At 43.1% G+C, this 24,947-nt stretch overlaps 1 protein-coding gene across 3 annotated transcripts in view; it reads right to left on the minus strand.

Moving 5' to 3' along the window:
* The window catches only part of plppr2b (phospholipid phosphatase related 2b), a gene marked incomplete at its 5' end in the record, with an annotated part of 78,015 nt that overhangs the window by 42,426 nt on the left and 10,642 nt on the right, over window positions 1-24,947 (minus strand). For 2 of the 3 annotated variants that reach the window (XM_079498753.1, XM_079498751.1), the window contains one exon: window positions 9,664-9,852. In XM_079498753.1, the coding sequence (XP_079354879.1) occupies window positions 9,664-9,843 (180 nt within the window). Of the gene's footprint in view, window positions 1-9,663; window positions 9,868-24,947 lie in introns of those variants that run through there. The other variant, XM_079498752.1, reaches the window with a different exon arrangement.

The following is a 24,947-nucleotide window of genomic DNA, read 5'->3' on the forward strand; positions in this document are numbered from 1 at the left end:
TTTTTGGAGGTGAATAATGAATATTTGTCAAAGTGAAAAAATATATTTTCATACTCTGCACCCCAGTATTGGTTGGTTGGATGGGACCCGATTTGTATAAGCTTGGTTTGACTGTACTAAACAGGCATAGTTGTTTCTAGGGGTGGGGGGCGAGGGGGGCAGCCTCTTCTTCTCTCCACTCTCTTCTCTTCTCTTACTCAGTTGCTGCCCTTGCCCCCCCCCTCTCTGTCTCTCTCTCACTGTGTTGTCGGTACCCGTTTGATTCTCTCCGTCTCAGCCTGTCAAAAGTAGTACTCTTCTCTCTCTTATCGCCACTTACTTCTCATGTTGTTATAGAAGTACAGTACAGAGGGGCTGTGTGTGTGTGTACTTGGTCGTCACTACTGAGGATTGTCTGTTTTGATTACAATCCCAGCTGGATTTTTTTTACAGCCATTTTGGGCGGGAACCCCTTTTGGTGTTTTAAACATTATGTCATAATTTAGCTATTGAAAAATAGCAGATCTACAAGCTCATAGCGCGCCACCGAGTGGCGTGCTACGAGCTTGTAGGCTGCTATTTTTGAAAACTCGTGAAAATATTTATTTCAGAAAACTGGAGGATTTAGAAGATTTTCTTTAAATTTTGAGGTCAGGCTTAAATGGGTTAATCCTGGCCTCCGAGTCTGATAAGATATTGTTAAATGGTGCATTCATAGATATTAAAAAATACCTCATTGGTCGCTGCACTTTCGTTGGAGAGACCTGTCTGTCGCCAACGGGAGGAGGAAGTCAAGCGGAAACTCGGAAGGCAAGTGCATGCTGGGAAAGAGGGAGTCGCGCCTCTGATTGGCCTACCCCAACGTCCCCTTCCGTTCTCCCGTTTTGCTTCCGCTATGCTTCGCAAGGAATCTCGGGGAAGCTGTGGCCAATATCGCCTCCCGTTGCCTCCATGTTGTCTTCCGTTGAGATGCAGACGCCCCAGAGCCGGAAGAGCCGGCGTCTACCTTTATATGTCTATGGGTGCATTTATATAGTGCTTTTATCTAAAGCGCTTTACATAGATTGTGCATTAATTCACCCATTCACACACACACACACACACATTCATACACCGATGGAGGAGGAAACCATGCAAGGCACCAACCTGCACATCGGGAGCAATTAGGAGTTCAGTGTCTTGCTCAAGGACACTTCGACACTAACTCTGGGGGAGCCCGGGTTCGAACAGGGAACCTCACGGTTTCCCCATCCTGCTGTTCCACTGGCTACTCTACCCCTGAGCCACTGCTGCCCTGTTATATTGTATTTACATAATGATCTATAGTACAGATGTGCGTGCGTGCGTGCGTGCGTGCGTGCGTGCGTGCGTGCGTGCGTGCATGCGACCGCATAGCTAGCTGCCATATATGGCGAAGACGCTGTTACTTGTACCCCTGAAGGGTGTGTGGGTATTTGTCCAAGATTTGCTGACTGCATCTTGTACAGAACCTTGTAAATATTTGTGTCTCTTTTGTGGACATAAATACATATTTGAGTGTGTGTGTGTGTGTGTGTGTGTGTGTGTGTGTGTGTGTGTGTGTGTGTGTGTGTGTGTGTGTGTGTGTGTGTGTGTGTGTGTGTGTGTGTGTGTGTGTGTGTGCGCACGCACGAGCTAGTGTGCACACGCTCTCTCTGCTTCAAGTCTACTTATCACATCAATACTCCAGTCAGCCATAATCTCTGTCTGTTAATACAATCTTGTGTTTACAGTTACACTGCTACAGCTTTCCTGCAAACCATGGCCTCAGTCCATCAGTGTTACTGTCACCCATGCAGACAAGTGTGCTCTCTCTCTCTTTGCGTGCGTGCGTGCGTGCGTGCGTGCGTGCGTGCGTGCGTGCGTGCGTGCGTGCGTGCGTCTTGAGGCAGTAGTTCCCAAATCATTCAACTGTGTGAAATAATCAAAGTGAAAACAGAAGGTGGAGCAGACAGAGGAGCACACAGAGCTTTGATGATGATTAGAGGCACTCCACGCTCCTGAGAGGGTCGCTGCAATATGGAACTCTATGTAATACCAACAAGAACTTCATGTACAAGCTAGCATGTCGGGACTTGCGGGTAGGCATTGGGTCGAAGGAAGGAAGGAGGAAAGAAAGAAAGAAAGAAAGAAAGAAAGAAAGAAAGAAAGAAAGCATTTTATACAGACTTATAGCATGTTACGTAGACAGCACTAGAATTCATAGCACTTTATAGTACATATGTATGTATAATTTATATATAGTTTCATTACATATATATTCCACTGTTACGTTCTTAGCTTACTCATGTTTCATGATAACTACTTTTATGTGATGTATGCCTTGCTTTTTGTTATTGCTTAAATGTAAGTCGCTCTGGATTAAGAGTGTCTGCTAAATGCCTAAATTGTAAAGAAAGAAAGAAAGAAAGAAAGAAAGAAAGAAAGCAAATGCTAATGATATTTATTATTTAATTCAATGTTTAAAAGTGCACGCACATGTATGTGTGGCCTCGTGGGGAAAAGGTGGGTGGGGAGGATTGGGAAGGGAGTTGTGGGAGACACTAGGGACTTTAAGCAACGACTGTTTTCAGGACGGCTCCGCTACGCGGAAGTACGGCGGCTATGACCACCCCATTCGACTGGTATCATGTATTGAATCGGCAAAATCATCCGTTATCAGCACGTTTGAATGGTGCCAAAATGTCCATACTGGCATCCTCACTGTTCAGTATGTCATTATCTGCGATTGTAGCATTGTCATTATCACTGATGTCCTGACGGAGGCGCGCCGTGTCTGGTGGCCATGAGCTACGTGAGGCACCGCCGAGCGAGGCGCTAGCCAAGCGAGTCGCCGTGCCGAGCGTTGCGAAGTTACGTCCGAGTTACGTCCTGATAGGCAGAGAATAGTATATATTAGTAGCTCCTAGTTCCATGCACCGACAATAGTTGGAAATGACACGTCCACCAGGGGGAAACCTTGACCAGGCTATGCGGTGAGGATGCCAGTATGGACATTTTGGCACCATTCAAACGTGCTGATAACGGATGATTTCGCCGTTCCAATGCAGAGATAACGGTCGAATCCGCTGCTATGACGCCCACGCCGTAGCTGTCAAAATCGTTAAGCAAACAGCCTCCTGCGACGGCGACATTGGTTGCGCGTCAGCTAACTTGCCGATATTGCTTAATTCTTACATGCGCTGGACATGATCAGCAGTGGAAAGAGGAAGGTGCTGGAGAAATCTGTGTTATTCTAAAACCGTTTTAATAAACATGGTTAATATGACATATTAGTGTTATTTCTTCATTCAGAGCATGCCAACACATTACACAGCATAAGAGAGGTGATGGAGCAATCGGTGTAAATGTTTGACAGCTATAATTTCAATAAACATGGTTATGACATGGTGTTGTAGACACTAAATGTAAGTGTAGGTTCTCCCGTAGTAGAAAGGGCTGCGACGGAGAGCAGGTTTATGTATCGAGCACTGATCCATTTACGGTTGCCGTAGCCGACTGCCGTATCCGTCGTTGCTTAAAGTCGCTAATATAAAAACTGTGAAACTTGCATATGATGTCATGCTCACACTCTTTGAATAAAAGTTTATTTAACAAAAAAGCCCAAACCAGACCAAAGGGTCGGGTCGGCTAAACCGGGGGGGAACATTTTCGATGACGTCCCACCGGAAAATAACATTGAGTGTTGCGCAACAGACGCTCCCAGCCTGTGGAGCGATGCGATCGGTTTTGATATCAATAATCTCCGTCCTTTTGATCAATCTCCGTCTTGAGCGCTGGGCGTTACTAATTGATAGGACGGAGAACTCCGTCCTGTGCGCTCAGGGTGTTAAAAAAACGTTTTGTCCCGACCCGACCCTTTGGTGTGGTTTGGGCTTTAAAGTCGGTGTGCAATGGCTTTTCCGGTCATTTTATAGTTAGTTAGTTAGTTAGTTAGTTTCATTTATTTGTCCACGTATGGAAATTTGTCTTCGGTCTCAACAGTAAAAAACAAACAGTTACAACAACAGCAACAACACGTAACACAATTATTTTCTCATGGCAAAACAAAAAGTGCAGGACAACAGTGGCAAATACATTGAAAAAACAAACAAATCTAGCGAGACATGGTATCATTTAGTGCCTTAATGGCATTTGGTATGAAGGAATTTTTAAAAATGTTTTGAGGTTTTAGTTTGAAACGGAAGCCTGTGTGTTTCTGAGCCAATCAGAGCGTTGCATCCCTTCACGTAACTCTGCTACACGTAACTCTGCTACATCCGCGACGTGTGGAGTCTGTTTGTTTACAAGTGAGAGACAGACGGCCAGCAAAGCATGTTTGCTACTATGTGGCTTATTTATAACCTATAATGTTTTCACATTTAGCGTGCTGATTAAGTTTAAAACGAGTACGGTCTGGAGGTAGGGGTGCACGATTATGAAATTATGACCGATATCCGATCTCCAATTATTTGCAGGGTATATCTGACCGATTCCGATATTATACAGGGGACCACAATGGAAAAAAAAAAGTCTAGGGCGTGGCCCAAAGCCTGTTAACAAAAAGTATTAAATCAATCAATAAATAGCCTATACTCTTTTCCAAGTGTCTGTTTTCACTACTGAATGACTACTGAATGAGATGAGTATACACAAATTAAATGTAGAAAAATGAAAAGTAATTTTTTTTCATCATAATTTGATTTGGCTTTTGTTCTAGTCTAGAGGTATTAGACACTTTTGATTTATATTGAACTTTAAAAAAAAATCATTTACAAACATTTTTGCTGGTGAAAACAGATAATAATCTGTATTATTTTGAGACCGTTCCGATATGGCATTTTTATGGCCGATTAATCGTGCATCCCATCTTAAATACATGCAGGTGATTGAAATCAAGATAATTCTTTATTCAATGCAGGCCTCGTTACGTCATCACGCAGCAAGTTTTCTTTCAAAGGAAGTACCGGTAATTAAAATGGGCTTTTTATGGACTTTTGATATATAAAAATCACACCAGTGTGAAGTGAGGGGCGCTAATATATTAAAGTCTAACTCATGTTGATTAGGTGATGTAATGGTGATTACAACAAACGGTGCCAACACAAACATTAAATGCCATTAACAATAAAGAGACAATATGACGTAATGAGGGACAATATGACGTAAATTTTCCCTTCATTGTCAATGCCGTTTTTAAAACAAACATTGAACTAAAAACAAACATTAAACCTGTATATAGGAGGGGCTAGCGTCCCCCAAAAATATACAAAAATGTTCCCATTGTTTTGGCATCTATTGTTATTGTTCAATATATGACCCCAGATATGGTCTAAAAGTGTGAAAAACGTATTTTTCATTTACTGTACAGTGTACACTTCTTTACAGTCTCATTAGCATGAGGACTGTACTGTGTGGCATGGCATACAAAATGCAACTAGGGTGCACTAAGGTGCTTAATTATTCACAATGTTTCAGTATGCAAACATGAAGGCCGTGCCAACATGATGGGACTGTGTGCCTCTTCTAGTGCACTAGAACGAACAAGAGCAACTCAGAGCCGCACACGAGTTTCCCATTGACTCTACAGCAGAAAAGGATCACTGTTTCCCATTGACTCTACAGCAGAAAAGGATCACTGTTTCCATTGACTCTACAGCAGCATATAGGATCACTGTTTCCCATTGACTCTACAGCAGCATAGGATCACTGTTTCCCATTGACTCTACAGCAGCATAGGATCACTGTTTCCCATTGACTCTACAGCAGCATAGGATCACTGTTTCCCATTGACTCTACAGCAGCATAGGATCACTGTTTCCCATTGACTCTACAGCAGCATAGGATCACTGTTTCCCATTGACTCTACAGCAGCATAGGATCACTGTTCCCCATTGACTCTACAGCAGCATAGGATCACTGTTTCCCATTGACTCTACAGCAGTATAGGATCACTGTTTCCCATTGACTCTACAGCAGCATAGGATCACTGTTTCCCATTGACTCTACAGCAGAAAGGGATCACTGTTTCCCATTGACTCTACAGCAGCATAGGATCACTGTTTCCCATTGACTCTATAGCAGCATAGGATCACTGTTTCCCATTGACTCTACAGCAGCATAGGATCACTGTTTCCCATTGACTCTACAGCAGAAAAGGATCACTGTTTCCCATTGACTCTACAGCAGCATAGGATCACTGTTTCCCATTGACTCTACAGCAGCATAGGATCACTGTTTCCCATTGACTCTACAGCAGCATAGGATCACTGTTTCCCATTGACTCTACAGCAGCATAGGATCACTGTTTCCCATTGACTCTACAGCAGCATAGGATCACTGTTTCCCATTGACTCTACAGCAGCATAGGATCACTGTTTCCCATTGACTCTACAGCAGCATAGGATCACTGTTTCCCATTGACTCTACAGCAGCATAGGATCACTGTTCCCCATTGACTCTACAGCAGCATAGGATCACTGTTTCCCATTGACTCTACAGCAGCATAGGACCACTGTTTCCCATTGACTCTACAGCAGCATAGGATCACTGTTTCCCATTGACTCTACAGCAGCATAGGACCACTGTTACCCATTGACTCTACAGCAGTATAGGACCACTGTTTCCCATTGACTCTACAGCAGCATATTGGATCACTGTTTCCCATTGACTCTACAGCAGCATATAGGATCACTGTTTCCCATTGACTCTACAGCAGAAAAAGATCAGTTTCCCATTGACTCTACAGCAGCACAGGATCACTGTTTCCCATTGACTCTACAGCAGCATAGGATCACTGTTTCCCATTGACTCTACAGCAGCATAGGATCACCGTTTCCCATTGACTCTAGCGGACTGACCTCATGCTTCCTTCTATGCATGAGGAGTCCAAGCTGCTTCTTTTCAGCTGACAGGGGAGGTGTTTCCCCGGGCCGGACGTTGCGTGTGGAAGGAACACGTTATTCCGAGCAGTTCCTTTGCCCTCCATCAGGCGCCCCGGCTGGCCAGGGGGAGGTAGTTTAGAGACCAGGAGGGGGCGCTATTATCATCGTGACGTACATCATCATACATCATCTCATTCCGGCCAATCAGAATTTGCGTCCTCACCTTCGTCTTCAATGTTTGTGTTTACATGATGTTTGTGTTTACGCGATGTTTGTGTTTGCGTGATGTTTGTGTTTACGCAATGTTTGTGTTTACGCAAACACTCAAAGCTGGCCATTCATTATCAATGGCATTCAATGTTGTTAGGACAATGTTTGTGTTTACACAAACCCTTCAAAGCTGGAGGGGCTAGCGCCCCTCAAAAATCACACTTGTCTGAAGTGAGGGGTGCCCACTGTATTTATATATCGGCATCATTTAGTGCTCTAAATGAATATTAAAGTCCATAGACTTGGCCTGCAAATAATTTACGTCATAAAACATAATACTGTACACATTTAATTCATTATAATGCTTGTAAAAATACGTCTTCACAATTCACAATCTAATATTTCCTGAATGTGTATGAATTAGTGTCGGGATGACATGTTTCCATTGTGAGCTTGTAGATCAGCTATTTTCAGTATGCAACCAAGTCTAAAATCAGGCATTACGACGCCATGAAGGCCCACCAAATACATTTCAAAATATTATGATATTTAGTCGACTAAAACTAGACTAACACTAAACATTTCAGATGGCTAAAATTCAACTAAAAAGGTAAATGGTGCATTTATATAGCGCCTTCATCCAGGGCGCTTTACATAGATTGTGCATCAATTCACCCATTCACACACACATTCACACACCGATGGCGGCGGAAACCATGCAAGGCACCAACCAGCACATCAGGAGCAATTAGGGGGTTTAGAGTCTTGCTCAAGGACACTTCGACACTAACTCTGGGGGAGCCGCGGGTTCGAACAGGCAACCTTGCGGTTACCATCCAGCCACTCTACCGCTAAACTAAATGAAAATGTACTCAAAAGAGTGACTAAAACTAAATCGACATTTGCTGTCAAAATGCATGGACAGCAGCCCAGCTAGCTGTAAACGCTCTACACAGACACGACCAATATAGTGCAATGGCTGCGTGTAGCAGCCCAGCTAGCTGTAAACGCTCTGACAGGACCAATATAGTGCCATGGCTGCGTGTAGCAGCCCAGCTAGCTGTAAACGCTCTACACAGACAGAGACCAATATAGTGCCATGGCTGCGTGTAGCAGCCCAGCTAGCTGTAAACGCTCTACACAGACACGACCAATATAGTGCCATGGCTGCGTGTAGCAGCCCAGCTAGCTGTAAACGCTCTACACAGACAGGACCAATATAGTGCAATGGCTGCGTGTAGCAGCCCAGCTAGCTGTAAACGCTCTGACAGGACCAATATAGTGCCATGGCTGCGTGTAGCAGCCCAGCTAGCTGTAAACGCTCTACACAGACAGAGACCAATATAGTGCCATGGCTGACCAATATAGTGCGTGAAGCAGCCCAGCTAGATGTAAACGCTCTACACAGAATCTCAATATAATGCCATGGTTGCGTGTAGCAGCCCAGCTAGCTGTAAACGCTCTACACAGACAGAGACCAATATAGTGTGTGTATCAGCCCAGCTAGCTGTAAACGCTCTACACAGACAGAGACCAATATAGTGTGTGTAGCAGCCCAGCTAGCTGTAAACGCTCTACACAGACTCTCAATATAATGCCATGGTTGCCATGGAGATGAAAAGGCTACACAAGTACACACAAACTGTTGCGGAGCGATGGAGGCGCCACGAGGATCCTACAATACACCCACACGCAGTCCCCTGACTCTCTCTCTCTCTCTCTCTCATGTCTTCTTATCTCGCACTGACGTGTGTGTGTGTGTGTGTGTGTGTGTGTGTGTGTGTGTGTGTGTGTGTGTGTGTGTGTGTGTGTGTGTGTGTGTGTGTGTGTGAGTGCATGAGTGTGTGTGTGTGTGTGTGTGTGTGTGTGTGCGCACGAGTGCGTGAGTACATGCACACATAAGCACAAGCATGAGCAAATATTTGTGCATGATGTGCCTCAGGTGTATAGCCCACGTACAGTAGGTCCGTCTCAGCGTGCGTGCCATATGCACACTGTGTATTATTCACTACTTTTTTTTTGGTACGTACCTAAATATAAACGTGCCTTGGTCTTTGCACATTCCCCCACGCATGTATGTGAGTGTGTCGGTGTGAGTGTGTGTGTGTCGGTGTGAGTGTGAGTGTGAGTGTGAGTGTGCGTGTGCGTGTGCGTGCGTGTGCGTGTGTGTGTGTGTGTGTGTGTGTGTGTTTATAGCCTACTGCACAGTAAAAATCCTCAGTGTTTGTTAAATGTATATTTATTTTTACTCTGAGAGTGTACAAATGGAGTCATATACACTCTCAGAGTTAATAATCACTCTCATGTAAACTTAGATCTGTCCCCCTCCCCAAAATAATAATAATAACAAAACAAAACAAAAATTGTTTTCTGTACAGAAACTACCACTGCTACTAGTACGTTGATGCTTTCTTATTGTACCGTCTATACAAATGTCATGATGAACACATCACAATGGAAACAAAGTCCTCACTGCCACTGGGCTTTTTGTGATTGTGACAATCATCGCAACAATCACACCGCTCGTATACTATCGGCGCGTAAACTTAACTGTCAAAGTATTCAACCGACCGACGGTCGGATCACAACTCACCGTGACGGTGGGGATGGCGGTGACCAGCGAGTAGACGAGCACCGGCGGCGCCTTGCTGTCGTCCTCGGGTCCCGGGTAGGGCTTGGAGATGGCCTTGTCGAAGCAGAAGAAGCCCTGGACGTGCGCCGGGAAGGTGTCCGTGTACTCAAAGTAGTACGCCAGCAGCACCGTGCCCGCCATGATCACCAGCTGGAAGTAGAACATAGTAGTTGGTTGGTTTCCCGCGGCTTCAGGATGATTGATAGTAGACTAGTTAGTAGTAGTAGCAGGTAGTAGTAGTAGACTAGTTAGTAGTGGTGATGGTGATGGGAGATCCATGGGAGGTTGTTGGAGAAGGAGGAGAAATAAAAAGTGTGGGGAAAGATGGGAGAAGAAGTGAATGGATGGATGGATGGATGGATACAAAAAAAATCCAAACAATAAAAAGAGGCGATGAAAATGAGGAGAAATGGTCTTCCTCTCCACGGTGCAAAGTGGCGTGGTGATGGATGCTTCCTTTCCCGATGTAGTGTGTAAAATGAATCAAGCGTGCGTGGAGGGATAGTGGAGGAAGGAGGGGGGCAGAGAGAGAGAGAGAGAGAGAGAGAGAGAGAGGGAGAGATGGAGAGGGAGAGAGATGGAGAGGGAGAGAATTGAGCTAGAGGAGAGAGAGGGGGAGGCAGCGAGAGATAAAAAAAAAAGATAGAGAAGGCAGAGAAATTGCTGGCTTTGACAGAAGTAGAAAGAGATACAGCGGGAAAGCGGGAGATACTGAGTGTAGAGGACAGATGAGACAGACAGAGAGGCAGGGAGAGAGAGAGAGAGCTAGAGAGAGAGAGAGAGCGCGAGAGAGAGAGGCAGAGAGAGAGAGAGAGAGATCATAGTATTATGGGTTTTTAGAGTAGGAAGGGGAAGGAATCAGCAATGAAAGAAAATGCTGTTTTACTGTATAGATGTAGACATCATTAACAGAGTGAGGAGAGGAGGAGAGAGGGAGTGTTTTATACGTTGTAGATGTAGACCAGTGGTTCCCAAAGTGGGGTCCGGGGACCCCCAGGGGTCCTTGAGGGAGTTCCAGGGGGTCCCCAGCTAAATGATAGTTTGGAACCAAATGGACCCTTATGGGTCTGTAACTCCGAGAGTGGACAAATGAAACCTTGAAATTAAACAGGTTGAGAATCACTCCTAGAGCGGAAAGAACTTCTCTTATGGGGGTCCCCTGGCATATGTTTTCAAATGGGTGTCCGCGGGTTAATTAGTGCCAATTTGGTGGTCCTTGACATGAAAAAGTTTGGGACCCACTGATGTAGACATCATTAACAGAGTGAGGAGAGAGGGAGCGAGGATGAGAGGCAGCGATCAGATAGAGGAGGAGGAGGAGAGGAGTGAGCAGAGCGGATGATACCGTTCTCGCAGTCTCAAAGCTACTGCAAATAGACTGCAAAAAAAAAAAAAGCTTATTTTCTTGAACAATCAGATACATGAACAAACTGATAAGAACCAGAGCGAACCAGGGCAAGAGGAAAGCGCTACACCCCCGCCCCTAATCCATCACACCTCCGTCCTGTGCTAGCCCCATTCTGCTTGAACTGCACCTTCCTAAATCTGTTGTATGTGAAGTTGTTGTTCACAAAGTCCACCTAACTTTGCTACTACAGGGAAAACATGTACATAATTATGATGATACTCTTTGTTTGCATTCTCTTGAGCTTATCCTTTTTCTCTTGTTGTTGTTGTCGTCGTCTATTAATATGCTGCTGCTGCATTGTCTGAAGGAAGCCAAACCAAAATAAGTTTTACTCTTAAAGTACAACCTTGATAAGCAGTGGTGGATGAAGTCCTTTTTTTACTAAGTCAAATTAGCAATGCCAAAAGTTGTAGTGGAAGTCTAATGTTTGCCTCTGAGATGTATAAAGTATCACAAACATGGAATTCATCCATTTGCCCCCTCACAATCCAACACATACATTCTTCAAGATCTTCACGAATGCAGAAATGGATAAAGCAAGATTCAGTGTTTTGTTTTGTTTTAAAGCCTCTATACAAAACAAAAGAGGCCAAAATTCATAAGCAAAACTAAAAGTTAATTAGACTGAGGCGTCTGGCGCCAACTGGTGGTGACATTCAGCACTAGAACATGTTGGTGGCAAACAGTTGCACCAAACACTGTCATATTATATTCAGCACTGGTTGTTGTGGTATTTGTCAAGTATACTTGAAATTCCTCCTCTGCATATTATAACGGCTTACTATCAGGAGCAGTGGATGCCCTTAACCATGACCCAGCACTATATGAGCTTGTAGATCTGTACATATGCATTATAAATTGTATACGTTGGCTTACGTTCTTCTATTCTGGGGGTCCCTGGCACGGAAACCTTTTCAGATGGTTGTCCGTAACGCGGCCAAATGTTTGAGAATCACCATTAAGAACTATAATAATTCTTGTGTGTGTAGAGAGAGAGAGACACACGCAACAGTCTCACATTGTTGCTCAACATAACAGGACTGTAGAGAAATCATCTGCCTCATTTAATTCCTGCTCTATAAATAAATTGTGGGCTGCTGGCAGATTTGACACGGTTTGCCACAGTAGAATGTTCACTCTCTCTCTGTGTGTGAGTGTGTGTGTGTATGTGTGTGTGTGTGTGTGTGTGTCTGTATGCAATTATGTATGTCTGTGTGTTTGTGTGCGCTTGTGTGTGTGAGAGTGCGCGTGTGTGTGAGAGTGTGTGTGTGTGTGTGTGAGAGTGCGCGTGTGTGTGCGTGTGTGTGTGTGTGTGATAGTGCGTGTGTGTGTGTGTGTGTGAGAGTGCACGTGTGTGTGTGTGTGTGTGTGTGTGATAGTGCGTGTGTGTGTGAGTACATGTGTGTGCATGTCCCTGGTGACTTTGTGGAGCTTACTGCTGTCTAAGCCTGAGGGCATCGGGGTTAGAGTGTGTCATCCCTACAGTGCTGCTACACACCAGGGACCCACTTATGGTCCCCACTTAACTACACTGTAACAGATGTAGGCTCATTCCAGGGGGCACGGCGGCGGCACAGTCGGTAGCGCTGTCGCCTCACAGCTAGAAGGTCCCGGGTTCGATTCTCGCCGGGGACGTCGTGGGCGCCGATGGGCTCGTGTTCTCTCCTCCGCGTCCATACCCTATAGGTGGGGTTGGCGAAGGGGCCTTTCTGTGTGGAGTTTACATGTTATCCCCGTGTCCCCCTAGGGTAGGTACCCTCACAAAAAAAACATGCAGTAATCCTGGTCTCTATACTGCTTCCCCCTGGCCAGCCTGCAGGACGCCTGATGGAGGGGACAGGAACTGGTCGGAATAACGTGTTCCTTCCACGTGATATACGTCCGACCGGGGAATCTCCCCTCCCTGTTAGGTGATAAGAAGCGGCCTGCTCACTCCACATGCATTGAAGGATGCAGGAGCTCAGTTCGGGGCTCTCCCCAGGTTGGAAGAGGGAGAGTAGTGCCCAGGATGTGTTACGTGTGTGTGTGTGTGTGTGTGTGTGTGTGTGTGTGTGTGTGTGTGTGTGTGTGTGTGTGTGTGTGTGTGTGTGTGTGTGTGTGTGTGTGTGTGTGTGCATACGTGCATGCATGCAAGCGCGCGTGTGTGTGTGCGTGTGCTCTCTGTCGCTGAATCTTGTCTAGCTCTTCATGGATATTCATGAGGTTTCAAGTTGACCTCTCCGCTGACACTTTCTAATTAGCGTCAAGCCTGCAAATGTCACCCTGGAATATTCTCTCGCATAAAAATAGTTCAGAAGCTTTTGTGTATAATATTGTACGGCAACGAGCTCACATGACCCAGGCCAGGACTAGGCTACAGCAAAACTGATCTCCAGAAAGCAATTAAAGGTTCACACAAGATAAAAAGCATATATTGATATTATCACCCGGCACTCGTCAGTGCCCAAGGTCGATGAGCCTCAGCAACCGTTCGCAGACTGCATGCCGTTTACAACAGAAAAATAATGGCCACGACGTATACATTCTGAATTTTGACTCAATCAGCTGACTGAGACCTCTAGGGAATTTCCTCTGCACAGTTATAATATAAAACGGATCTTGTCTCGTATGCTCCGAACTAGGCTCAGGCATGCCCTCAGGCATGCCTGAAGGTTAAATTTCTTTATCATACACCCATAGCCATTTAGTCACTAAGCCACCGAACAGTAGAATCTGATCAATGCAGCAACCGTGGCTGTCATATTTGACATGCCGAGTTCAACGCCTGGGTTGCTGGCACTAATTGCCCAGCTACTGCTGTATCAGCCCTAGGGCTGATAACGGTCACGAACCTTTAATCACTCCACTCCCACAGGCCAAGTAACGGTTGTGTATGTGATGACATCAGTTATCACACTTTTTCCATTAATAAATGAATCTGGACTCTTGAGACTTGCAACTAAACGATTTCACTGTCATGCTGTAACTCAACTCCTCAACTTTATACTGCCCGCCCCGCCGCCGCCCCGCCGCGCAGAGTACAAAACACTGATGTTGGGCCTGTTGGGCCTACCCATTATCTTCAAAGCCTGATCCAACACTACAACCCGAGCTCCCGCTCGCTCAGATCAGCTAACAACAGGGCAGTGTTGTTTTCGTCGACTAAAACTAAGACGAAAAATGTTCGTCGACTACCTTTTTTCACTGACGAAAACTAAATGGAAACTACATGAAAACTAAGCTATGATGACTAAAACTAAGACTAAATATACTGACAATTTCGTCAACAAATACAAACTAGACTAAAATGTTAGGAAGGGACTATAGTGGACGAGAGATCCAGTATAAGTCATTTTACACTTGGTTGCATGCTGAAAATTTTTCAGCAAGTGTAAAATCAGTCATTACGACAGCATCAAGGCCCACCAAAACACATTTTAGTCGACTAAATCAACTGTAGATTTAGTCGACTAAAATCGCATGACATTTAGTCGACTAAAACTAGACTAACACTAAGGCACTCCGGGTGACTAAAATGTGACTAAAACTATATGAAACTATTCAAAAGACTATGACTAAAACTAAAATCAAATGTTGCTGCCAAAAACAACACTGCAACAGGGAAGCTGGCTGAATCTACGCAAAAATATCCAGGACAACATTCCACACACGTCCCAGACGCTTCTCCCTTTCTGGCTCCCAAACTACAGTATGATGGAACTGCAGACTCACACCCAATCTTCTGAAAACTCACCTCTTCAGGCTCCACCTTAGCCCATAGCACTGGCCGTAGCACACGCGCTATAGCCATGCAAAGGCTAAACATGTCATTTAAATAGTATGTTATGTAGACAGATGCCAGGTCATTATTGATCTGGCATCTTATAGTGTTTATAGGTTCATATAAACATATAAAAAGTGTTTATAGTATAGGTTCCCCAGCTACATTTGCATCACAATTAACCATCCGTATTTTATACGTTTGCTTTTTTAAAAAAAAGAAAAGCAATTGAAAACGCTTTAAAAAAAAGTGTATCGGTCATCATTTTGATTATTTTTTACACAAATCTTCTCTACTGGGGTTCCTGGAATAAAATCTTTTCAGATGGTGGTGCGAGGCCAAATATATCAAATCGGGGTCCTTTGCACGAAAAAGTTTGAGAACTAACTGCTAACTAATGGGACCTTAAAATGAACCACTGCTCAAAAAAACAAGCAAAAAAAGGCTCATCCTCTTTCCTATCTTCAAGTACAATTTCCAAACAGAGTTAAATTGGACACGTTGCTGTGTCAGTCAGTATAAAAATGCACTTTCCTAATCATGTATCCTGCTGCGTGTGATGTGTGTCCAAAAGCTCAACCCTCAACCACACACCACTCCCTGACATTCTGTTGACACCCACAACTTCAGACAGGCCTTCGGTTCATTACGCAGACCCTTCACATTACATCAAAACCGCTAGTGAGTCAGCATGACCTAGATTTTGAGATAAGGTTAAAAAAAAAAAAACATGTTCAAAAAACGCACGCACGGGCGCACGCACGGGCGCACACACACACACACACACACACACACACACACACACACACACACACACACACACACACACACACACACACACACACACACACACACACACACACACACACACACACACACACACACGCACACGTATATATCTTCACACCATTCCAGGGCATAATTAACTTGACAGTTCAGACACCATATTTGTCTCAAACTAATTCAGCTTCATATCCAGGCTGACCCTTATATACTGTAGCATAGCCATGCCACAATAACATGCCCACTTGCATTAGCACACTGGAGCCTTTCATGTCTGGTTGATGCTCCGTCACGTGACGGTGTGTGCGGTGAAACTAGAAAGTAACTATACTAAAAAAAACTAATTTTGACGCACTGGAAAAAGGAGGAGGCTCCTGCATTTAAGCATTGGCTAAATGAAATGACTAGTACGCTTCATCTTGAGAGAATAAGGTATTTCTGAGAAACAGGGAGAAACAATTTGATAAGGTTTGGCTGCCCCTTGTCCATTACTTGAGTAGAAACAATTCATAGACAGGATACCACTGATGTGGTTGACTGTACGACATGTTCTTTCAGATGTTTTCCATTTTTCAAATTACTATTTTATTCTATAGTATGCAGTGTCACTGAGCAGTATGGGTGGGAGGGTTGAGGGTTTTCTTTCTCTTTTTTGTCCTTTAATTTTTTGTTTTCTATAAAAGAACAATGTAATTCATATCACAATGTTTTATCTACAACAATTTATAATCTGTTCTCAATAAAAACCTATTTGACAAAAAAAGAAAGTAACTATACTGTAAAGTAGCCTACATTTACTCACGTTTCCCAAACACTGGTTCGGGACCTATTTGTGGGTCACGGACCATTTATGGGTCACGACTCGATTAAAAATCCCAATGATCTTTGCCTACATTGATTTTTTTTTCTTTTTTATATAAAAGAATGGAACAAATGCCATGCAATTGTTTTCTTTTTAAATGTTATTATATCATAAAGCAACTAGAAAAAGTGCCCTTCTGGGCACAGGTCTCCACCAGGAGAATAGGAGTGTGTGTGTGTGTGTGTGTGTGTGTGTGTGTGTGTGTGTGTGTGTGTGTGTGTGTGTGTGTGTGTGTGTGTGTGTGTGTGAGACACAGCTTGGCCTGTTGTAGCGCCACCATGAGGCTGATTTGAAAACTGTCAAGTGGCATTTCTTCCTCAGCCTAGTGGGAATATGCATGCACAGTTTCACCGAAATCGGACGCTGCGTTGAGTAGTTGTGGCGATTTGTACAAAGCGGGTACAAAGCGGGCTACTCCTGAAAAGTTTTGAAGCCAATCGTAGGCAATGAAGGTGGATTATGAGAAATCAAACAAACCCGTCTTGATCACATGACTATGGAGAGCACGTGTACCGATTTGCGTGAAATTTGGATAACATCTGAAGGAGTAATATTAGAAAATGTGTTTTACATAATGTCGGCCTCCTGGTGGCGCTATAAAGAGCAGATGTGAAAAGTTCCAGGCAAAGGTTTTTCCTTGGCCTCTAGGGAGTTGGCATACAAAGTTATCCACAAATCCATGCAGTTGGAGGTAAAAACACTTTTCGGCCAGTTATAGCGCCACCATGAGGCTGAGTTGAAAATGTTCACGTGGCATTTCTTCCTCGGCCTAGTGGGAATGTGCGTGCGCAATTTCACGGAAATCACACGATGTGTTCATGATTTGCAGCATTTTGTTTGAAACTAAGCACTCCTGCGAACTTTGGGAGCCAATCTTAGCCAATCAGGATGGAGTCTGAGAAATCTGAAAGACAAGTTTCGTTGAATGGCTCTAGAGAGACTGTGTACCAATTTGCGTGATGTTTGGACAAAATCTATAGGTGTACTGTCCAAAAACTTTGGCCTGGTGGAGACAATAAGCCACAAGAGGTCTCAGGTTACCGGGAATTTTATAATGGCTGAGAGGCGTAGTGAGTGTCTCTGACCCTCTCGGACATTATAAAATACCCAGTAACATGAGACCTCGAGTGGCTTATTGCTTTTCTAAAACGGTTACAAACATATAGCAATATTAACCTCATAAAACTATTCCTAATTCACAAAAGTAGCTACACTTTGCGCCCACCAGAGCGAGCCACTTCCTAGTTTTTATTCTGCCAGTCTCTGTGACGAATAAGAGGCGCTTGCTGACATTACGAGGCACGGGCGGTGCTTAGACGCCCGCACGGTCAGGGTTTGTAAGGCAATCAAGCGCTCCCCTTCCCCAGTTCAGCTACAGAGCTGCGGGATCAATGTAACGCACCTGGAAATGATATAAAGTGATTGAAGGTGTAGATTATGGTGATTTACTATGTGGTCTAATCAGAAACCAGCCAATCAGAAGTATTGGGACTAACCATTTTAGAATTATTATTATATTATCATTAAAAGCGTTTTGCAATATCTTTGCAATATCCTCACGGCCCACAGGTTGGGAATCTTTTTGGGAAACACCTGTGGTACAGTACATATACTGACTGTAGTAGTAATTACATTCACATTGATAACACCTGTGGTACATATAGTAGTAATTACATTCACATTGCACTACTTCACTTGCAACGTCTTCTAAAAACTTGTCCAGCTTATAAATCCACGGAGAGTAACACACCGTGCTCATTTGAATATCTGCTCTTGCAGGAAAAACTTCTTCCTTTTTTTCCTGTTTTCATTTAAACTGAATGTGTGTGTGTGTGTGTGTGTGCACGTGCGTGCGTGCGTGCGTGCGTGCGTGCGTGCGTGCGTGCGCATATTCAGAGTCCAATCTAGACTTTAAGTGCAGTGCAGAAGCATAAATACTTTCATATGCATGGGATGAAAGTGGCTGTTTGAAAAAGAAAAACTATGATAAATTTGTCAGACTTGATAAGAGAGTGGAGCAGCTGCTCTGTGAAAAGTGAGATTAATCATCAAATTAGCATGACTTCGATTTCCCATGAGATGAAAACTGAGAAGAGCTGAGGGGCATTGTCTGATAGAAGATACATAATTCAATAAGGCTTATTTTGTCACTCCGTGAGAGTTAGTGGTCTTGATTTATTTCCTGTACTATTTTGTATCATAAACACTGGCTCATGTTTGATTCATAAATCTCTCCGCAGGTCGGCTATTTTCATTGGTGGAAGAAGCATTGAGATGTTCTGCAAAAGTAGCTATGGGCCTACCACTATGTAGAAATACTCCCCACTCCCCATACAAGTAAAAGGCCTGTTTTCAAAAGTGTTGGCATCACAATAATACTTACAATACAAAAGTAAAAGTAAGAAAATACAGACACTCAAAATAGGGTTTAACTAATCTAAAATCGCCACATAACTAGTAACTAAAGCTGTCGGTGTCAAATAATTGCAGTGGAATAAAAAGTACTACAATATCAGCCTCTGAGATGTAGTGGAGTAGAAGTATTGGGAAATACTTAACTAAAGGAAAAGTCCCTCAAAATAAATACGTACTTCAGTACTGTAGTGTATATCGTCTGTCGGGTGGAAGCCTCATATGTCCAAAACTGTTACCTTTCAGGATTAAAATACAAAAGCAGCATAACGACACGTACGCACAGCCTTTAGATCAGGTACTGTTGATGCTTTCGTGTGAAGCTGTAGTGTGATCAGGTATGGTGATACGAAAAGACACAAGACAGAATATGGAGACAAAAGGGTTTCTGTCTGACAACAACGATATGACAACATGCATATCATGTCATATCGTTGGATAGAAACGTATTATCTCCATATGTGACCAAATTTGACTGAGGGGCTGCCATTGGATTTTTTTTGAATTTTTTCATGTCATGTGAAAGCAGGGAATCATAGCTTCAAATTGACATATTATTAGTGTGGTTGCCCTAAAGGGCAACCTTGCCCTAAAGGGCAACCAGACTATTGTAATTGTAACACTTTATTAGTGTGGTTGCCCAAAGGGCAACCAGACTATAGTACTTGTAACACTTTATTATTTTACTGGAGTAACCTTTTTTTTGAAACGCTACTCCTCCCACAGTTTTAACTGTACGCACTTGACCCATATGTCAAATTGACCGGAAAAATTGGGAATGGTGTGCTTGCTCATTTCTAAGAGAAAGGTTGCATAGTTTAATTGATATTAATTTATTAGTGAATTAAATTTCCCCATTGACATGAATGGGAAAATGCGAAAAATCACGTTCAAGTATTTTTTCCTCGGACACTGTAAGGGCTATAGTTACAAAACTTTGAGGGATAATTCGTAATACTTACTAAAATTAATTAACTTATAATTATATCGGTCGGCCTCATGGTGGCGCTATAACAGCCCACTTAACGTTTTGGCTTATAACTCTTGAACCGTAGGTCGTAAAATCTAAATTATTTTTGCACTGGATTCCTTGGGCAATGACGCATCTCCCCATATAGGCCACGCCCATTTGCGTCAGGATAGAACTTCCGCCATTTTGATTTTTCTTCAAAACACACCTTTATTTTCTATTTCTACAGATTCTGTCCGAATCTCACAGAAATCGGTACACATGATCTCTGGACCTATCGGACCGCGTTTACATTTTTTTCAGATTTTTTGAATTTTTATTGTCCGTATCGTTTGGCCTTAATCGTCGTCCGAAGTTAGCGGGAGGGGCCTTTTTACAAAAAATGCCTAAAATCACGAACGGAATTTCCAATCCATCCCAAATTTGAATCACATGTCGCGGGTGGTTTAATCAACCCAGAGCCAAAATTAATTCCATTTTCATCCATAGGGGGCGCCGCAAATGCGAAAAATGTAACCGTTTCTTGCAGAAAAATGTTTTTTGGGGGGATAAATCCTTGCGATCATTACTTACGCATGATCGCAAGGGTGACACGACATTGTAATTGGCTGGCAATATCAGTGGGAGGGGCATATGTAAGCCACTGCGGCAACCACACTTTGCAATTTTTTTAAATTGCGACCTTTCTAGTTTATTTTACTGGAGTAACCCTTTTTTTGAAACGCTACTCCTCCCACAGTTTTAACTGTACGCACTTGACCCATATGTCAAATTGACCGGAAAAATCGGGAATGGTGTGCTTGGTCATTGCTAAGAGAAATATTGTATAGTTTAATTGATATTAATTTATTAGTGAATTACATTTCCCCATTGACATGAATGGGAAAATGCGAAAAATCACGTTCAAGTATTTTTTCCTCGGAGACCGTAAGGGCTATAGTTACAAAACTTAGAGGGATAATTCGTAATACTTACTAAAATTAATTAACTTATAATTACATCGGTCGGCCTCATGGTGGCGCTATAACAGCCCACTTTACGTTTTGGCTTATAACTCTTGAACCGTAGGTCGTAAATTCAAAATTCCTTTCTCCCTGTATTCCTTGGGCCATGACGCATCTCCCCTTATAGGCCACGCCCATTTGCGTCAGGATAGATTTTCCGCCATTTTGAATTTTCTTCAAAACACACTTTTATTTTCTGATTCTACAGATTTGGTCCGAATCTCACAGAAATCGGTACACATGATCTCTGGACCTATCGGACCGCGTTTACATTTTTTTCAGATTTTTTGAATTTTTTTTGTCCGTATCGTTCGGCCTTAATCGTCGTCCGAAGTTAGCGGGAGGGGCCTATTTTACAAAAAATGCCTAAAATCACGAACGGAATGTCCAATCCATCCCAAATTTGAATCAGATGTCGTGGGTGGTTTAATCAACCAAAAGCCAAAAGCGATTCTATTTTCATCCATAGGGGGCGCCGCAAATGCGAGAAATGTAACCGTTTGTCGCAAAAACATGATTTTTGGGGGGATAATTCCCCTCCGAATTACTTACGCATGATCGCAGGGGTGACGTGACATTGTAATTGGCTGGCAATATCAGTGGGAGGGGCATATGTAAGCCGCTGCGGCAACCACACTTTGCAATTTTTTTAAATTGCGACCTTTCTAGTTATATATATTGTTCAGTTTGACCCACCAGTTTTGGAGATATGGCTTATAGAGTAATGTCTTGCAGAAAACAGAGTTGAGAAAATAGGCTTAAAAGGTTCACTTCTGTGGTCTCTAACATTACACCTAGCTTAGCTAGCTACATGTTTAAGCATTTATTTCATATTTACATGTCGATTTCAGCTCTGACACTTATTTCAGACATGCTCTTGTATGTGAAGAGTCTGCCTGTGCAATTAACTCATTTCGGAACATATTTTACTATTCCATTTTGTTTTTTTATATTATTTTGCAATTTTATGCCTTCGTCATACTATACAATTTCACACAAAATTAGCCAAAAAGCTGTGAGCTCCTAGATCAGCAATTTCATCTATTTTTGACTATTCTTATTTTGGACATCTGAGGTTTCCGCCCAACAGCGACGATATGCATCTTATCTGACAGATTCGTTATCTATTTCTGGTAGCAGAAGAAGCCTGCTAACAATAATGTTATTCTTTAACCCATAACCACACATTGTTGAACTTGTAGTCTTATCGAAGACTTATTGTGTGAATAAGATTCATCTGTCTTATTCACATTATCACAGCACATCAAAGGGTGGACAATTAGTAGGGATGTAACGATATAGTAACTGCATCGAAAAATCTAAGTACTGTATATCGAAATGAAAACAGCAGCATTGATTATGTATCGTATCGTTTTGCAATGCAAATACTCTGTATCGAATCGTTTTGCTATGCAAATAAAATAATCGATTGTATCAATACTACATTTTTGTGCGTGGTATTTAGCAATTTTTAGAAGATAAAAGAAAAAGAGGGGATTAATTACTTAGTTTAAAATAATGTCAATGTATTTTAAATACCGGTAGTTACGATTGTATCGATTTCAAATCATTGAATCGTATCGGATCACCATAATGAACCAATATCATCAACCATGTATCGTGATACGTATCGTATCGCTGTTAAAATGTATCGTTACACCCCTAGGCCTCACTCAGACCTTTACTGCATTGCTGTATGCTTGGATGAATGTTGTGTAGTGTCATGGCCGCCCCAATGCATTTCCAATGGAAGTCACATGGTTTGTAGTCCACATTTTGGACTACAAGCTGTTGTATGGCTTTCGGCTGTGTTTCGACTGCGCCCCTCCCCCTCATACAACACAAATGTTGTGTCAAACCATGTGACTCCCATTGGAAATGCATTGGGGCGGCCATGACACGACACAACATTCATCCAACAAGCCCTACACACTAGCATGGAACTCATTTGACAAAAGCACTGGAGGACCCTCGGGTATTAATAAAAAGCCTCTTAATCACCTTCAGCATGTCTGTGTGGGGAACAGGGGAGAAAGGCGCTGGCTTTCTGGCATCGATAACGTCTCCCGGGGAAAACACTGAGTTTGTACACTAGGGGGTGCTAGAGCACCCCCTGCCCTTTTGGCAATGTGCCCTTAAAAAAAAAAAACGTTTTTTTTTTACAGTGTACACTGTACAGTATGTGGACCATGATGACATCAAGTCAATTCTTGATAAAAAAGCTTCTAATATATTATTTAGGCCCCAAAATCTAAAAAATCTCACACTATTAAGGCAACCGGCCGGTTCCACGCGCTGCACAAGGTGCCCTTTTTTCACTTGAGCACCTGCCCCTCTAAATGTCTGTGCACGCCACTGTACAAAAGTGTTAGTATTTATGCTGGCTGTCAGAAAGGTCTCATGTCTACCATGGGCTCCTGTGGAACCAGCAGAAAAGCACAAAAGTCAAGCCGTAAAGTCAAATTGTGTGTGCAGCAGCAGCAGCAGCAGCGAGGTCAAATGTGTAGAGATGGAGGCTGGTGTGGAAATGACAGGCCTTACTAGGGGGATTAGTGGACTGACCTCATGCTATGAATGAGGAGTCTTTTCACCTGACGGGGGAGTTTCCCCAGTTGGACGTAGCGCGTGGAAGGAACACGTTATTCCAACCAGTTCCTCTCTTCTCCATCAGGCTGGCCATGGGGAGGCAGTATAGACACCAGGATTCTATGACCTCTCATTTGAAAAGCTTAGGTAATGTACTTTCATAATCTGCAGTGGTGGAAAAAGTACTCAAATTGTTTACTTAAGTAAAAGTATCAATACTGCAATCAAAATATACTTAAAGCACCAAAAGTGAAAGTACTAGTTGTGCAGAATGTCCTGTCTAAAATGTGTAAAACATCTACAAGCTCAGTTTACTCCTCTCTTCTCTCCCGATACTCACTTGGAGAGACATGATTGTTAAAAATGTGGATCCAATTTTTAATTCCTATACATGCTCCCATCAAAAGGAATCATCAATTCACTCCTACCACAGACTCATCATTAAATAGGTGATACATTCCATAGTTTTACTTCCTTGCTGAGTCTAATCTCTCCCGTGACAATTTCTTCAGATATCTCCAGATCTGTCAGTTTGTAATACACTGACACCACGCTAGACAGGAACGCCCAAAAACGTCACATCCGGTTTTATGGCTGCCAATGCAACTTGGTCCAATCCTTAATCACATACGGACAAACATCTATGCCAATGCTATCTAACTGGCGGAGGTAGCGTGCCTTGTCCACGGGCAACAGATCTTTCAACGTATGGCATTGCAAATACGTTTGATAATTGCTACTCTGCTCAATATTGTTTTTAAAATGCCGCAAATTGCATTGCAGTAAACGAGAGCAAATCACAACTTCCCCCGGGGGTGGGCGGAGTCACAGTTTGAGGCGCTGATTACGCGCCGTGGTGTCAGTGTATACATGTATTCGGCTCATTTCCATTTCCACATCCTCCTAATAATCAGAAATGGGGAAAAAACCTGCTCCTAATCCTATGTCATGTGTTACCAACTGAAAATGGGTTTGTTTCAGAATGTTACACATTTAGCTCATCCCTTACTGATCGCAACACACAACGATTAAAAACATAAATGGGAAAGAGAATTGAGGACCGAATTGACAGATGAGTGGTGGGCAGACACACTATACAGAGTCAATTAACTCAACCACCTCATGTGCTGCAGGCCTCAGTCTACTGTAATTCAACTGAACGTAGTACATAGAGCTCATCTTAGTGAACTAACCACCTCATGTGCTGCAGGCCTCAGTCTACTGTAATTCACTGAAAGTAGTACATAGAGCTCATCTTAGTGAACTAACCACCTCATGTGCTGCAGGCCTCAGTCTACTGTAATTCACTGAAAGTAGTACATAGAGCTCATCTTAGTGAACTAACCACCTCATGTGCTGCAGGCCTCAGTCTACTGTAATTCACTGAAAGTAGTACATAGAGCTCATCTTAGTGAACTAACCACCTCATGTGCTGCAGGCCTCAGTCTACTGTAATTCAA

Source organism: Electrona antarctica, assembly GCF_951216825.1.
Source record: "Electrona antarctica genome assembly, chromosome: 4".
NCBI lineage: Eukaryota > Metazoa > Chordata > Actinopteri > Myctophiformes > Myctophidae > Electrona > Electrona antarctica.